This window comes from Rhea pennata, chromosome 4 (assembly GCF_028389875.1).
Source record: "Rhea pennata isolate bPtePen1 chromosome 4, bPtePen1.pri, whole genome shotgun sequence".
Classification (NCBI taxonomy): domain Eukaryota; kingdom Metazoa; phylum Chordata; class Aves; order Rheiformes; family Rheidae; genus Rhea; species Rhea pennata.
Genome location: NC_084666.1, coordinates 41,381,722 through 41,397,080, shown reverse-complemented (window position 1 = coordinate 41,397,080; position 15,359 = coordinate 41,381,722). Strand labels below are relative to the sequence as shown.

Sequence of the window (15,359 nt, the reverse complement as noted above, 5' to 3'; positions counted from 1 at the left end):
ACAAAGGAGCTTAGCTACCTGGTTACCATTTTAGGCAGATACACCTACGTGATACTGACAGTTTTTAAGTTCTTCTCATATGCTCCCTAAACATAGCTCGGTCCAAAAATCTCTCAAGATTTTTACCTTTTTATTTCCCGCAAATATTGCCAACAAGAGTGATACCGAGGTGCTGGCCTTGCGCATCGCCCCAGGCAGAGCCTCCGCCTCGCCTCGCCTCGCCTCGCCTCGCCTCGCCTCGCCTCGCCTCCGCCTCCGCCTCGCTCCCGCCTCACGTAACCCCCGAGGCCGCCACGCGCCAGCCCGTCACCGCCGGCGCGACGCCACCGTAAGCGCCTCCGCCCTCGCGGCAGCGCCGCGCAGGCGCCCGCCGCCTCACGTGCCGCCCAGCCCCGCCCCCCGGGCGCCATCTCGCGAGAGCAGCAGCCCGCCCCGCGCGACGCGTCATGGCGGCGGGCGGCGCGTGCTGCGGCTTCGCGGCTCCGGAGGCGGACAGTAAGCGCCGGGGAGTGCTAGAGGGGCGAGCTCGGCCTCTACCCCAGCGGTAAGTAACGTGCCGCCTCGTTCTTGGGGAGGCAAGCGCCTCTGGTAATGGTGCAGCTGGTAGTTTTGAGGATTAGAGCTTGCTGAAAATGTCACAGGAGCAGCGGTGTTCTGCTTGGGGCAGCCAGCGTGCGGGTTCTCCTAATCTATTGTTTTTTGTGGAAGTAGCATCCTGGGCAATTGCTGTGTCACAAGAATCATTGTGACACGTTACCTAAGAGTACTGAAGCCTCTAGGACTCTGAAAGTGCTGGGACAGTTCCAGAAACATAAAATCGTTAATACAAGCCTAGCATAATTTACTGGTGACTTATAGGACTGAAAGCTGCTGCTCTCCAGGTCCAAGGTTTTCCATTTTCCTCTGTAGACGCATCACCAGAAAGTGCAGATCTGAAGTACATTGACGGGACAGCAAAAAAAGTCTTTGCTGCAGAATTTCGCACTCACTAAATAGAACATTGCTGTGTCTAGAAACGATGCCCGCGATCAATATTAAGTGTCCTGTGCAAACCCTGTTCTGTTCTTTAAATGCCTCTTCTAGCGTTGTTTCATTTGGTTAGCCTTCTGTCACTGACTGCATTTTACCACTTCAAAGCTTTTCTTTTTACTATCTGATTATATATTTAGCATAATCAAAAAAACCAGCAAACAGCAAGCATACATCAGTAGATTATGTAATAGAATCTTGCAGTGTGATGTTCTTGTTCTTTCCAGTCTGCTACCACACTTTGTTTTCCTTTTCCTTCTTATTCTTTAATTAGCAACTTGAAATCAAAACAAGGGTTACTGCTATAAAAGATACTCCAAGTTTTGCAAAAGATTTTTTTGTCATAATTTCTGCAAGATGGTAAGCTGTCAATCCTTATGCTCCTACATGCTCATTCAGAAGGGCAAATAGCAGCTGGCTGTAGTCCTTCTAAGGCACAGTTTGCCAGTTTCAAAGTCATCTTTTGCTATTGCCTCTTGTGTACACATACTGTGCTCAGAACTCTTCTCAGAAATAGGGCAGAACCTAGTCCTGGCAACCCTAAAACAAAAAAGTGTCCAAAGTTTCTTTTGGAATATAAATATAGACTTGGGAGTTGTGAAAGTAAGTTTGACTCATATATTCTCCAGTGATTCATTGTGTTAAGGTTCTTAGCACCATGTCTTTCCTGTTATCTTGATGAATAATTTTCTACACATGCTTATAAGCTCCTACAGTGAGTGTAAGACCTATTGCATGCATAGTCTCATTTTTAAAACACCAAAGGGTGCTATTATACTGGAGTTAGAGATTATTTGGGTATATGGAAACAGAATCTGAATATAACCTGAGCTGGTGGAATTACTAGTCCATCACCAGAGCACAGAATGTATAAACACATGACACAAGCAAAGAAGAAATGTTAGAAAGATTCAGATTCTCTTTCAACTACATAAACTGTATGGTAAAAGACACAGAGTAAAAAGTTCAATTCCTTTAGCATGTTAATGTTTACCATAAGAGTAATTTTGGACAAAAACACAGTACAAATGTGTTTTTCCTACCTTCCACATTTCAATTATCTGAAGAGTCTCCAGAGCGATACCTGAAGCTTATTATACCAATAATGTGAATTTTATTTTTAATTAATATGCGACTGATGTGCTAGATTCTCATTTTCAGGAAAATGAATAGACTAATTTGATACTAAATCATTTTTATTTCTCACTTTAATTAAATCATTCTTTTTTATAAGTATATGGATCTCTAATTAGAAATTAATTACAGCTAGTTATTTTTATTCAAGGTTTCCATTAGTACAACACTGAAATTATCAATTGTGATACCTAAGCCTAAATACCTCAAGGAGCAGAGTAGGGAGAAGTTTGAAAAAGAACCTTTAACACTGGTGAGAAATCTCACCAGCAGAAATGATTGAAGAAGAGGAACCAACCCCCTCTTTACTCTTAGAGAAAAGAAGCACGTCCCTCCAAAGAGGTAAAACAAGTAACAAAGTGAGAGAGGAGAAAATTAAGCAGGAACAGAAATGAAAACTTCTAAGCAAGAAAAAGAAAAAAAACAAGCAGGTATCCAAGTTAGTAATAAAATTCTCATTCTGTAATTGAGTGAGAATTGCAGGGATTAAACAGAGAGAGAAACAGAAAAAGGGAGCACAGAGCCTCTCCTTTTTGTCCAGTCCACCATGAATGTGAGGGCAGACTTTTTTTTTTTACTTCCTCTTGCAACAGCTTTTAGCTACTTGAACTGTTCACGTGTGTGACTGACTTTTCTGTCTTTAGTCAAAGCAAACCAGTTCTTTCTATCTTTCTAAATTATAATTTCTTCTCTTTTCCACACTCTCTAATCAGCATCTTTGTAAGGCCAAAACCACTTGTACTGCAGCTTCTCTGGCCTTCCCCAAAAAGGCAGAATAAGCTACTGCCCTAGAAGTGATTCACACCTCTGAGCTACTGGGTCTTGAAAAAAAATAAAAAGGTGAGATTAGGTTCAGCATGTTTGCTCTGGAACGCAAACATTGGATTAGTTTTGCTAAGCATTACGCAGAGAAATGTATGTTGTATTTCGTTGTTAAAAACCTTGCCTCTTGCCTTTGAAGGGAGGTAGAAAGAAAGGACAATCAATGGACATTCATAAGAAACAGGGAGCTGAAACTTCCACTTCTGTTGAACATATCTCAAGACTCTGTCATGGTTTCTTCCAGAAAGATTCATTAAAACCAGAATTTAGTTCAGTAATCAGCTAAAAGCTTTCCTCACTTTATATGGCCAGGAATTAGTATTTCAGAGTCATGAATTTTTCTCTTCTAACTTAAGCCCTGTGGTCCCTGAACACTAAAGGTTTTGACATGAGCAGACTAAAACATTGTAATCCTGTAAGTTTAATCCATTTTATGTTGTACTGAAGATTAACTATATTGCATTTTAATTGCTTATCACAGAAAGAAATATATGTAAAATGAGAGTCTGCAAAAGAGAGGCTTAAAATGTTCTCATATTCTTAACACTATTTAAAATCATTCATTATTGGCAGATTAGATCCAACTCTAGATTCTGTCACCATCTTCAGCACCTTGTGTGTGCATTCTTCCAACTGGCCAGGTCAGATTCTTACAGATCTTACAGATTCTTACAGTTTTGCTTAACTGTAAAATGGGCTATGTTTCCTAGTCATCCTCACTTGAGACACAGAGTGTAAAGCAAGTACTTGGTATGATTATAAAGAAAAAGAAGATAAACCATAGCTCTAAGGAAAAGTTTAAAACAAAGATACAGCAGTGTGAAGCCGATTAAGACTTTCATGTTTCACAGGCATACCCTCTGTGAAACTCTTCCAACTATCTGTAAGGATTGACATGTAATCCCTATGGATAATACACACTGACATGCAAAAACCTGTATTGAAATCAACACTGCAGAGCTCCTACGAACCCAGAGATGGTTCTTAATGGTTAGAAGAGTTGCTAAGATATTGAGGCTATGAAATAAATGATTTTTTTTTCCTTTTTTCCAAAGTCTTCCTAAAGTGTAATAAGAAGTCTCCAACTTTTAATAAGTGCTACAAAGCATGTAACAGATAGAGCAACAAAAGCAAGAAAATTAGAAGTCTAAAACTCCTGTCCAACTATTTCAATACAATAAACTGTCAATACTGACACCCCATCAGGGTACTACCAGTAACCTGTGCCTTCCGTTCAGTTGTACTAGAGAATATACAGATTGTCTCTGTACGTGTATTTTAAATTCATCTTTTTTGAGGAAACTTTGTATTTCCTCAGTACTATAATACAATAATGGTTATCATTAATGGAAAAAAAAACAAAGTAGCAGCTATAAAAAATGTGTTTTGCTGTTAGTATGTAGAACAGTTAAGATTCTGCATAGTTCTAACAACAATGTTACAGGATTTTTGTTCATCTCTTTGCAAAATCTTGTAAACTCTAACTTTTGTGAAAACACCAAGGGAAAGCCTCATCCACACAGTTCCACTGAGGCTGCAAGGATCTGTCCTCATTACTCCAGGTAGCATATGAGGGGTATACAGCATATTTCTATCTATGCCAAGTGGAAATACTTTATAGAGTAAGTGATGACCTAAGTGATTCAGCAGAAGGAAAAAAGGAGCTAGACCAGATCTAACGCTGAAAGTAAATCATTAACGCGAGTAGTTTCTGTAGATTAACATTTCATTCTGTGACTGGCTGAATTCTGATTCTTAAAATCAACACAGTAGAACAGAGGGTGTTGTGCTAATGACTCTGTTTGCTTATATAATAATCCTACTTATTCACATATGATTAATGACTAAATATACAGTGCATCTATAAAACCTGAGGACGTGCAGTACCAGGCACCGTTCCTGCCTCACTGTTACCGTGTAGCCTAGCGTACTTGGTATTAGCTTGATTGGATTGTTTCTCTCAGTTCTTTAAAATAGAATAGAAGTTAATTATAACAATACTAGTTTGCTGAATTGATAGCTTTATTCTAGGAAAGCTTCTATTTTGGTCTCAACGGAACTTGAAGATATATCAAAATGTATTGTGGAAACTATGTAAGTATAATAAGCTATTCTATGAAATCTTTCAAAATTCTTTTTTGTTCTTGAGTTGCCACATATGTTGGGAGCCATTCTACTCTACTGGTAGAAATTAGTCAGGTGAAGTTAATTTACTTCTGATTTATGTCTGTTTCTGGGATTATTGCAGTATATACAAATTATCTGGAATGAAGATTAAAATACACAGAATTAACATTTCTAGTGTCATAATTTTAGACCTTTTAAGACAGAAAAAGGTTTTTTATCTGTTTTAGAGTTTCCTATATGTCCACCTAGCTGTAGCACAGATGCAAAACCATGTACTATCACCAAATGATACTAAAAATAAAAATGTGTGTTGTTCATATTATATTGATACATGCTACTGTTTGGGTGGGTATATATTTTTACAATGCACATTTTGTGTAATTACATAAGTAACTATATAATTTCATCATTCATAAGCATTTTTTTTGCTGGCAGTGCATTGCATTCTAAAAGTGACAAATAATTTAAAGCAAAAAATAAAAGAAGACTACATCTGTAAGGGCCATATCACAGGAAAAGCTATCAATGGTTGTTCCTAACAAATAATTTATAGCAATTGATTGAATGGTTCCGTCAGCTTTCTTCATGAATATAAACATGCATACTACAATTTTAACTCTTTATTCTGAAAGCTACTACTGTTATTATTTTGAGACAACAAAGATATGAAATTATCTTATGCCAGGTGCAGAAAGCAATTGTAATTATTAAGGTCATTTGTTTTCTTGTAATTATTATTAATAGGAGTAATAAGTGAGTCTTTTCAAAGGCTTTTTGTATGTGCATTCACAATTAATTTACAGATCAATGCAGAATTTTCTGAAGAATGAGCAATTTTTCATTTACTTTATTTGAAAGCATAATTGCACTAATTATTCCAGTCTCACTGGTAAAGTGTTTGTTCATAGAAAACTATATTGCATATATTTATTTTTTCTGGAGAAATATGTATTGAATGGATTTTAATGTTGTGTTTGGTGTTGATATAGACTTGGGATCTTTCATTCTTTACTAGACCTGGTTACAGTTAAGAATTGAAAAGGGATTCTTTTTTTCTTTTTTTTTTTCTTTTTATCATTTAATTGCTATGTTATTGATGTACTTCTGATAACTAAAGCAAGGCAGGAAGAATTAGTCCAGCTGATAAAGCTGGTAGACTTTAATTACTATGTCATTAGTGAATATATTTTATTTTCTATGTTATTAATTATTAAAGTAATTCAGTTACTGAAGCAAAGCAGGAAGTCCATCGGATAAACCTAGTAGATTCATTTCATTTGGAGAACTCGGGAAGATGAGTTTCATTTCTTTTACTGATTTATCAAGACCATTTGTATATAAATAATTGACGCTGCCTCTGTATATGATATATTGCCTGGTATTAATGTTACTACGTTATAACATAGCTTGTAGAGGTAACTTTAATGTCATTGAATTTGGTAGATCTATTTCTAAGACAATAATATTATGATATTTTGATAGTATTGTGAAAAAATCTGATACATTGCATGTTAATTCTTAACTGTGGGAGATATTTACATTATTATTTTAGGCTTGTTTTAATATAATAATTCTGTATTGGTCAGCGCTAAGGATCCCTTTAGCAGAGAAGGAACTGGAGTTACTAACTTTGATCCTCTGAACTGCAACAAAGTAAATTTAGCCATTCCCTGCGCTTGTAAATATGCAGGGACCCCCAGGTGTCTGCAGGTTCCTCAAGATTAAATAGGTCATGGAACAACGGTATTTTCTCAGATGAGACTTGGCAACCAAACAGCTGGAAATCACTGATCTTGAGCTTTAGCAAATTATGAGCAAAAAAAAGCAGGACTCATAGAGTGGTGAGAGTAAGTCACACTGACATCTTGTCTTCTCTCCTTACACGCAACCATAGATTGAGAACTGAGCTTAAAAACACAGTTTAGCTCCAAATACATTTTCAGGAAATCACAATATATTCATATTGCCTTGGTTTAGAAGCACAAGAAACATAATGAAAGGAAATAGAAATGCTGCTTTCAAAATCATTAATTGCTTCTTTAAGATTATCTTCTTTATACCTTTATAGTTTATATTATGCATACTAGTGTTTGTGTAGACCACATATAAATGACTGGACGGGAGGTTACCTTGACTGGAATCCACAAAGATTAGGAATGAGATGTAGAAACACATGCTGTTCGCAGCAGCAGTTCTGCCAAATTCGGCAACATAGTGTGGCTTTACTGTTAGAGATTGCATATAGAAAATGGCTCCCTGCAGTACATACAGAGGTAAAACTAGCAGAAATAGATGATATCCATGCCCCTTCTAAAATGTGCATTCAGAGAAAGATGGAAGTTTGGGGGAAAAAAAAGAATGAATGTGCTATGTTTAAAAGTATCCCTTCCATTACTGTATTGTGTATTTTTCAGTGAAATGTACAATATATAGCTATTGCAGTAAGTCGAAACTAATTGTGACGTTTTCTATTTAATAATAAAGCTGCACTCAAAAAGTATCTCTGTAAAAAGCGCAGCTAACTCATAGCACAGTCAGCTTTTAAAGCAGGCGTTTTATTTTAGTAGCTATTCCCTCTTGGAAACGTTGTGACTAAGGAATCTGGTTTTGATTGCTTGTTATCAGCAGAATGACTTACTGAACAAATATTATTAGAAGGTTGTTCACACTTTAGATTGCTTTTTCCATCACAAGACTGAATTGTCTGAACTTTACACATCATTATTTGATAAAAGCAGCCTAAGCTTTTACTGATACTTTTGTGAAGTGCTTGCAGTTTTGGTCAGTGAGAGGAAAAGCTGCAACTTCCTTACCCTTGTGAAGAAGGGAAGTACAGTGCAAGTATTATTTTTCAGATTTACTATAAATTCTGCAGTCACTTTCCAATATCTGTCTGTCTTTTGTTTCATTCAGCTAACACTGTGCAAACATGTTCAGTTTTCACGTCTACTTTAGAACCAGTGTCTTTTAAAGGAGTTAAATGCACATGTGCAAGCGAATGAGGTTATGTATATATATACATATAAAGTACCCAAGTGGACCACCTCTGTGGAAATAGATCTGTGTTTTTTGTAGATGAGGGTATCTTGACATCAGAAGGAGGATTAATGAGTGTCAAAAATCACAGAATCCACTCTGAGGACGTGTTTGCTTTAGATACTTCGATATTTTATGTGAAAAAGCAAGATATCATTGATTTTCCTCCTTTTGGATAACGCATATGCGCTTCTTTAAGATACTGCAGAAAAGGTCAGAAAATGTATGAAAAACATTTCTCCATGTTCTTGTATAGCATCTGGTCTAAAGTAACCCATAAAATGACCAAATTGATTTCAGAAATAACCAGAACTTTGCTCCCCTGTTCCCTGAAGAGTGCTTCAGAAAAATGGTATATATGTACTGTGTAATGTTAGAAAGTTTCTGTATTACTCTATCCCATGTCATTGAGTCAATGGGTGCTTGATTTGCTTACTGAGTTTTTAGATAGAATTGGAATAAATTCGGTTAATTTTTGGCTTTGGAGAAAAATTGCCATGAAATCACTCAGATTGGAAGGGATACTGGGACGTCATCTAACCCAGCCTCCTGATCAAAATGAGGTAAACACTGAATTCGGATTAAGTCAGTCGGAGGTTTGTCCAGTCTAGCCTTGAAAACCCAGCATGGAGATTCCACGCCTCTTTGGGCAATTCATTCCACTGATTCCATTCAGATTTAGTGAAAGTATCCCTGAATTTTCCTTTGTCATCACCAAGACAACCACAACTTTCACTGTTGCAGTTTTCGTTTTACCCTGAAATGTAGCTTTTGCATAGGGCAAATAGCAACATAATGTTGCTGTGGGCATGTGTTAAATTTTTGATTTTTGTTCCCATGTTTAACCGTCTTTCCTATTTTAACAGTTTTGTATTTCAGTACCTATGTCAGTTATTTTTGGATTCCAGCAAACCTCCAAATCGCTTCTATTTGAGGAAAGCAGACACGGCATACTCCGTTTTAGTCCAGAGAGATACTACTACTTTAAACTACAGGAATGAGCGTACAGTAGCTGATGATAACTAAAAACTTAGAATGGAACTTTACTACAGAGAAAAGCTTTCATATATGTTAAAGCCAGGGTCAGAGGAAGAACTAGGGGCCAGGCCTGCTGTCCTCTGAGAGAAGAAAATAGTCCTTCATTCTTTAATATAACCTGGTGGAGGTCTTAAAATAGCTTAGTGCACTGAGGATGTACAAGATTATTCAGGTGTTGTAGTGAATTTTCTGTTCCAAAATTTTACTCATAAAGCCAATTTCATCAGACTAGAGGTGAATTCATGGTAATTACCAGAAAAGTTTAGCTTAAGAGAGTCTTTTTATGCAGATCAAAAACTTAGTCAGTAGATCAAAGGCTGGAATTTAATTTTTAGTATTGTAAGTGATAACCTACAGGTGCTGAATTATGATTAAATAGTAACAATTTCAAATGTCAAATGTTCAGTTCTTAAGAAAGGGAAAGATTATCGGTGCAATCTTAGCTTTTTTTGCTTTTTTTTTCTTAATCCACTGTTTAGTTGATCCTGCTCTCATGATTTTTTTTTGTCTTTATTCTGTAGCAGGCTAGGAACTTTGCACTGGGCTGATTTTTGTCAAGGGCTAGCACCACCCTGGTTGGGCTCCTCAGTAGTTCTTTACCTTATTCCTGTTGAGGATGGCTTCTAATAAAAGGACTGATTTCTTTTTCCTCTTACTTTTTTTTTAGCAGATGATCCACAGTAATTCTTGAGACTCCGTCTCTCAGCAGTTACCACTTTGTGTTTTCTATTTTGCAGAGGAAGCTGTAGTGATTCTGCAGATTTTATTCACAGTGATTTATGATGTGCTCTCTGGTCCTGGAAAATATTTTAGACTATTCCTCAGAAGGAGTTATTGTAATATGATTTCTGTATCAGAGCTGTTGGAATTTGATGATGGTGCCAGTGTTACGCCTTTTCTAATAATTCATCGTGATCAATAGGGAGTTGTTACTTGAATTATTCAGAACTCTGTTGGATATTTCATTCACTGGAGGGTGTTTAAAGGTTTATTTCTCCTCTACATAGGGAGATTTTTTTCTTTCAGATAAATTTCACTTGAGTGTTCATGATCATGAACACTGATGGATATTTGGAAAACAATAAAATGAATTTTTAAAAATAAATATTCAAAAAAAATTCAATGGAGGAATGACTTAATGTCCCTGTATAGTGACCATCTTAAGGTATACAGAAGAAAAGTCATGAGATCATATTATTAATTTCCCTCTGCTTTTCAGAACCTGGAGGAACAAAAATACTGTGCAAGCAAAACAGAATTGGCCATAGACTCAAAATTGACTCTGCTGTCTTCACTGAAAATGAGTGAAGTGAAATAGCAGAATGTGCAACTAAAATCCTACTGTTCTGGCCTCTCTGTGCAGATTAACACTGTTGCTAGCTTTGCATCTCCTAGGCACACTTAGACAAGCAAACCCTGTGTAGCACCTTTTTGTTTGGAATAGGATTTTGCACCTTGGGATCTACAGTCTGGAAGCAGAGCTACTGCAGGCTAACTACTGCTTTGATGTAGTTACTCATTTTCTTGAGCACATCAGCTGAGTAAAAAATGATGATTGTAACCACAAGCAATTTAAAAAGGTTACAAGATTGTAATTGGTCTTTACAAAACAAAATGCCTGCTACAGCCTTCTGGCTTATCTCAGTACAGGACTTTTTTGCAAGTGTTTAGTCTTGGGCGACAAACTAAAACTATACCATCTTTTTTTATGCTTTCACACTCCCCATAAAATTACAGAAAAAGACATTAGAACAATTGCTTGCTTGGAAAAGCAGTCTCCTGGATTTGTGCGTTGCTTTTTAAGCAAGTTTTTTCCTCCTCGCCTGCTGTGTAGTATCTTGTCAGCCCAGGACAGTGCTATCACCTGCCAGCATGGCATTAAGGCCTGATCCTCTGTGATAGCTGTATAGATTGTTCATGCACGATTTATTTGAGAGAGACTACAATGCAGCATCTGAGCATCGTTCCCTGTCTCTGTTTACTGTCTACCAAAAAGCTTCCTTTGCTTTGCCTTCAACAGTAAATATTTCACAGCTCTGGAATTCTTTGATACTGGATAGAAAATGCATGGTTATAATGTACAGCAAGTGGGAAGCTGTGGATATATGTAGATAATCATACTGAACTCAGACACAAAATAACCGAAGTTCAGCTCTAAAAGTTTAACTCAGACCTGTTTGTGTACGTATTTCAAAAATTCAATGAAAACAAATGGAATAAAGGTTAATGAGTAATAAGGCCCTGAAGATATTGGATGTCTTAAAAACATAAGTCTGCAATTCATATTAGGTATAACATCATATATCACCCTGTGAAATTTGGCATGATCCCATTGTTTTCTCAAGGGCCAAGATTTCTTTCTGTATTCCCAGCGGGGTTTTTTTCTCGCTCTTTTCCTGATTATTTTTCATGAGTAATACGGCACTTTGTATTTTATGCTAAGTTTGAAAAGTAAGACCTTATTTTTAAAATGGTCAACAAACTCTGGAACAATATTCAATGAGTACTTTCCCATTTGTGTATAAAAGCATACTGCCATATTAGGAGGTTTTTTAAGTAACATTTTTAAAAATCTCAGATTTCTAACCATATATTCTTTGCCCCAATTCTTAACCAGTGTTTGCCCCTACATTTGCTTGGTAGGTCTAAAATAATCAGCAAGCATATTAAGAAATTATGTCCTTTGAACTTAGATATATAAAAAGAAGTAGATGTTGAGGACTGTCAGGGATATCTTGAGATTAACCTTAAAAGATAAAAGAATATCTTTAGGAAAAGATCAGGAACAATGAAGCTGTGGCTGCATTTTTATTAGAAAAATATATTAATTAGTATTAAAATTGATTTTTTTTCCAGGTCCAACTCATACTAGGGGCAACTTTCTCAAATATACTCTACCTTGTTAGGGTTTACTGACAGTTTCATTTCTGTTTCATAAATTAAGAACTGCAGCCTTTTCTTTATGAAGTAGAGACTTTAATCTTAATATTGTTGGTTTTCAGCAGCTGTATATGCAGCATTAAAGATGTAAACACCTATACTGAAGGCTTCTTTTTCCTTTAGCAGAGCCAGGGAACAATTTTTCCTGCTCCAAATTTTAACCCTGTTATGGATGCCCAGTTGCTAGGAGGAGCCCTACAAGGAATTAGTGAGTATCTTTACTGATTCTTCCAATACATCTTTTCTTACAGAAAACTCTCCTACAATAGCAAGCATTAAACAAATAAAAACTCATATTATTAAAAATATCACCATATGTCTGTTGATTCTTCAAGGCATCACAGAAAGACTAACTGATAATTCCAAATAAATTATGCATTTGCATTTACAGGAACTCAGGGATGATTAAGATTAATCTAAAGCTTAGGCCAATGCTTATAGCAGTGAAAATTTTCCCTTATAAAATAAGAAGAGGATAGAATTCTGTTATATCAGTACTGTGAAGACAAAAAAGGCATGTTTTTAATTGTGACTTCAACGGTTAGCTATTACCAGAGACTAGTATGACTTTTAAAGTATCAATCATCAAGAACTAGAAATAAATGGAGTAGAAATTTTAAGGTTTTGATTGTCTTTCCCTTAGAAGCAACTCTTGCTATCAGGCTATAGACCAAAAATGTATTTGTTCACCAAAGCATTCTTCTCTCTTCAGATTTTTGTGTTTTCCTACTGAACGTTTTTGGTATTGCTGAGGGTCAGATTATTGATTAATTTTGATCATCTGAAACACTTTCATCATGTTAGGATTGTTGTCTGTACTGGAATTTTTATACCTCTTGGGCTATTCACATTGCCTTACAGCACCAAATCTTGCTTTCTGTTCATTCAGTTTCTTTAATGGAAACGTGAAGATTCAGACTTAATGTCAAATGAAACATCATAGAGGGTATTATTGATCAGGAACATTATGATTTTTTTTTTAAGTTGGCTAAAGATAAAAAAGTTCTACTTAAACATTTCATTAGACTTCAAACAGTACTTCTAATACGATGTTATTAAAATTTCAATACAGAGATGATTCTCTTCACTTAAGGCTGTAAATAGAAGTGCGTAACCTCACTTTTAATTAAGTATGAAATAGAACATACATAGAACAAAATTTTAGTTTCAAGACAATCTGCAAAATGCAAAGTTCAGCTTCAGAGGACTGTAAGTCTCCATAGTACTTAAAAGCACTGACATGCCTCCTCCTCCTACAAATCTTGCACACAACAATTACCCTTGTAAGATTCAGTCATCTAAGTTATCATGCTGATTCCAATGGTATTACAGAAATTAAAGAAGTTTAGGTGTTTAAATAATTTACAGAATCCTACTTAGTTTTTACTGTATGGACTATATAAGCTGTACAGATTCCTAGTAATAATTATTTTCCAAAGAGTTAAAAGAAATCCTTATACACAGAGTTTCAGAAATATACCAATTTTGTGAGTTTGGAAATTAATCAAATTGATGTGAAATCAGCACAGAGCTGAAAAGCTGATATAGTGGTGGCTACATCATCCAGAAAAAAGAGAGCTAAACCTGCTATGTAATAAGCAAATAAAAGACTTCCTCTGCCAACATGGAAAAAAAGATAATTTACTGCATAACTAATTGATGAAATTCTCTTTGGAGTTCTTGTTGATTTTGTAGCAGATATTTAGTTACCTTCATCAGCCCCTGCCAATTAAATAATAGAGACTATAATTCTTTTTGTATCCAGTGTCAAATTAAATTTGTGTCAAAATGGAGCCTATGAGTTAAAGGATCATATAACAAAATCTACATACATAGTTATATATATGAGAGAGAGAGATACACAGCTATTATGATTTTAATATGTAAAAATCAGTAATTGAATTAAACATTTTAACTACTCCATTGAGATGCTACCTGAACCCCATACTTTCTAGTCTAACTCATGTCTGTTGCAAGTCTGACAAAATCAATTGATTTACACTGGGGATACATTTTTGCGGTAATATCATTAAGAAGCTGAGCCGTCTGAAATTACCAAGAGCCATCTTTTGCAAAGGAAAAAATAACAAAATGAGTAAAAAAAAGTCAGATTTTTTTTTTTTTTTTTGATAAGCAGTCACAGTGAGTATAGAAGCATAGCAGGGAGCTCTGGCCATTAAACAAAAGATCGTGGGTAATTTCCAATAAAATAGGCTCAGAAATTGTTTTTAAAATAATATTTTAATTAATAATTTAACTTGTACAGTTCCTCTGAAAACATGTTGTTCAGTTTTTCAACAAATGCTCTGACTGTAAATGGTCATTCCCTTAGAAGAGATCCCCAATTCTGAAATGATAATATAATCAACCTCAACAGGGCATATGACTGGGACTGCCAGTCATATGACTGGCATATGACTTTCTAGGCTCAGCCACAAATTCTGCTAGTATGTCTAGTTCTGATTTGATGAAAGACACTATCTATTTTATTGATACTTTCAAATCCATTTCCCTTCAGAGATATTGTAATGCGTCTGATAATAATAATACAGATTGCTTGTCTATTTGCTGGTATTACACAGCAAGTGAAAGGTAAATAAGCATGGTAGATCTAATTGATGTTGGTAAATACCAGTGGGACTCTGTTGATTTTTTTTCCCCCAAGAAATGTGGTTAATGTTTTGAACAAAACATGAAAAACCACAAATAAATAAACAACAATGCTTCATTAATTGAGACAGTGTCATGTTTCCTTTTCAGGTTGTGAAAAAGATGTGTTGATTGATATCCTAACACAGCGCTGCAATTCACAGCGAATTATGATTGCAGAGGCATACAGAGACATGTATGGCAGGGTATGTTAGAACCATTTGGTACTTCCCCAGCTTTTCTCTCTGCTGTCTTTCTTGTGGTTGGACTGACTCTCAGGTCAGTCACTGGAAGCAAAAGCCTGGCAGACAGCTGTTTGGCAACCAACTTTGCTCACATAACTTTGCTCATATCAATACCTCTGAAAGTTTCAACTGTCATTTATATAGCAGTAGCATTTAACTACATCTGCTACACAAACAGAAAAAGGAAGAAAAAGGCACATTTTCTTCTTTTGTAGTGTTCACTCTGCTCGTCTGTTGACCTAGCAAGAATCTTTGGAAATACATATTTCTTCTTGCATATGTTTTTTGGATGTTCTGTATTACTTTCTTAAAGTCTTTGGAATATGTCATAAAAGAATA

General features: G+C 36.0%; 1 protein-coding gene across 3 annotated transcripts in view; it reads left to right on the top strand.

The window, feature by feature from the left end:
• Positions 1–477: 477 nt before the first annotated feature.
• The window catches only part of ANXA10 (annexin A10), a 28,339-nt gene continuing 13,457 nt past the window's right edge, over positions 478–15,359 (top strand). Inside the window, exons 1-3 of one of the 3 annotated variants that reach the window (XM_062574701.1) lie at positions 478–544; positions 12,253–12,334; positions 14,887–14,981. In XM_062574701.1, coding sequence (XP_062430685.1) covers positions 12,295–12,334; positions 14,887–14,981 — 135 coding nt within the window. In that variant the 5' untranslated portion in view covers positions 478–544; positions 12,253–12,294. Of the gene's footprint in view, positions 545–4,932; positions 5,080–12,249; positions 12,335–14,886; positions 14,982–15,359 lie in introns of those variants that run through there. The other 2 variants (XM_062574700.1, XM_062574699.1) reach the window with 2 other exon arrangements.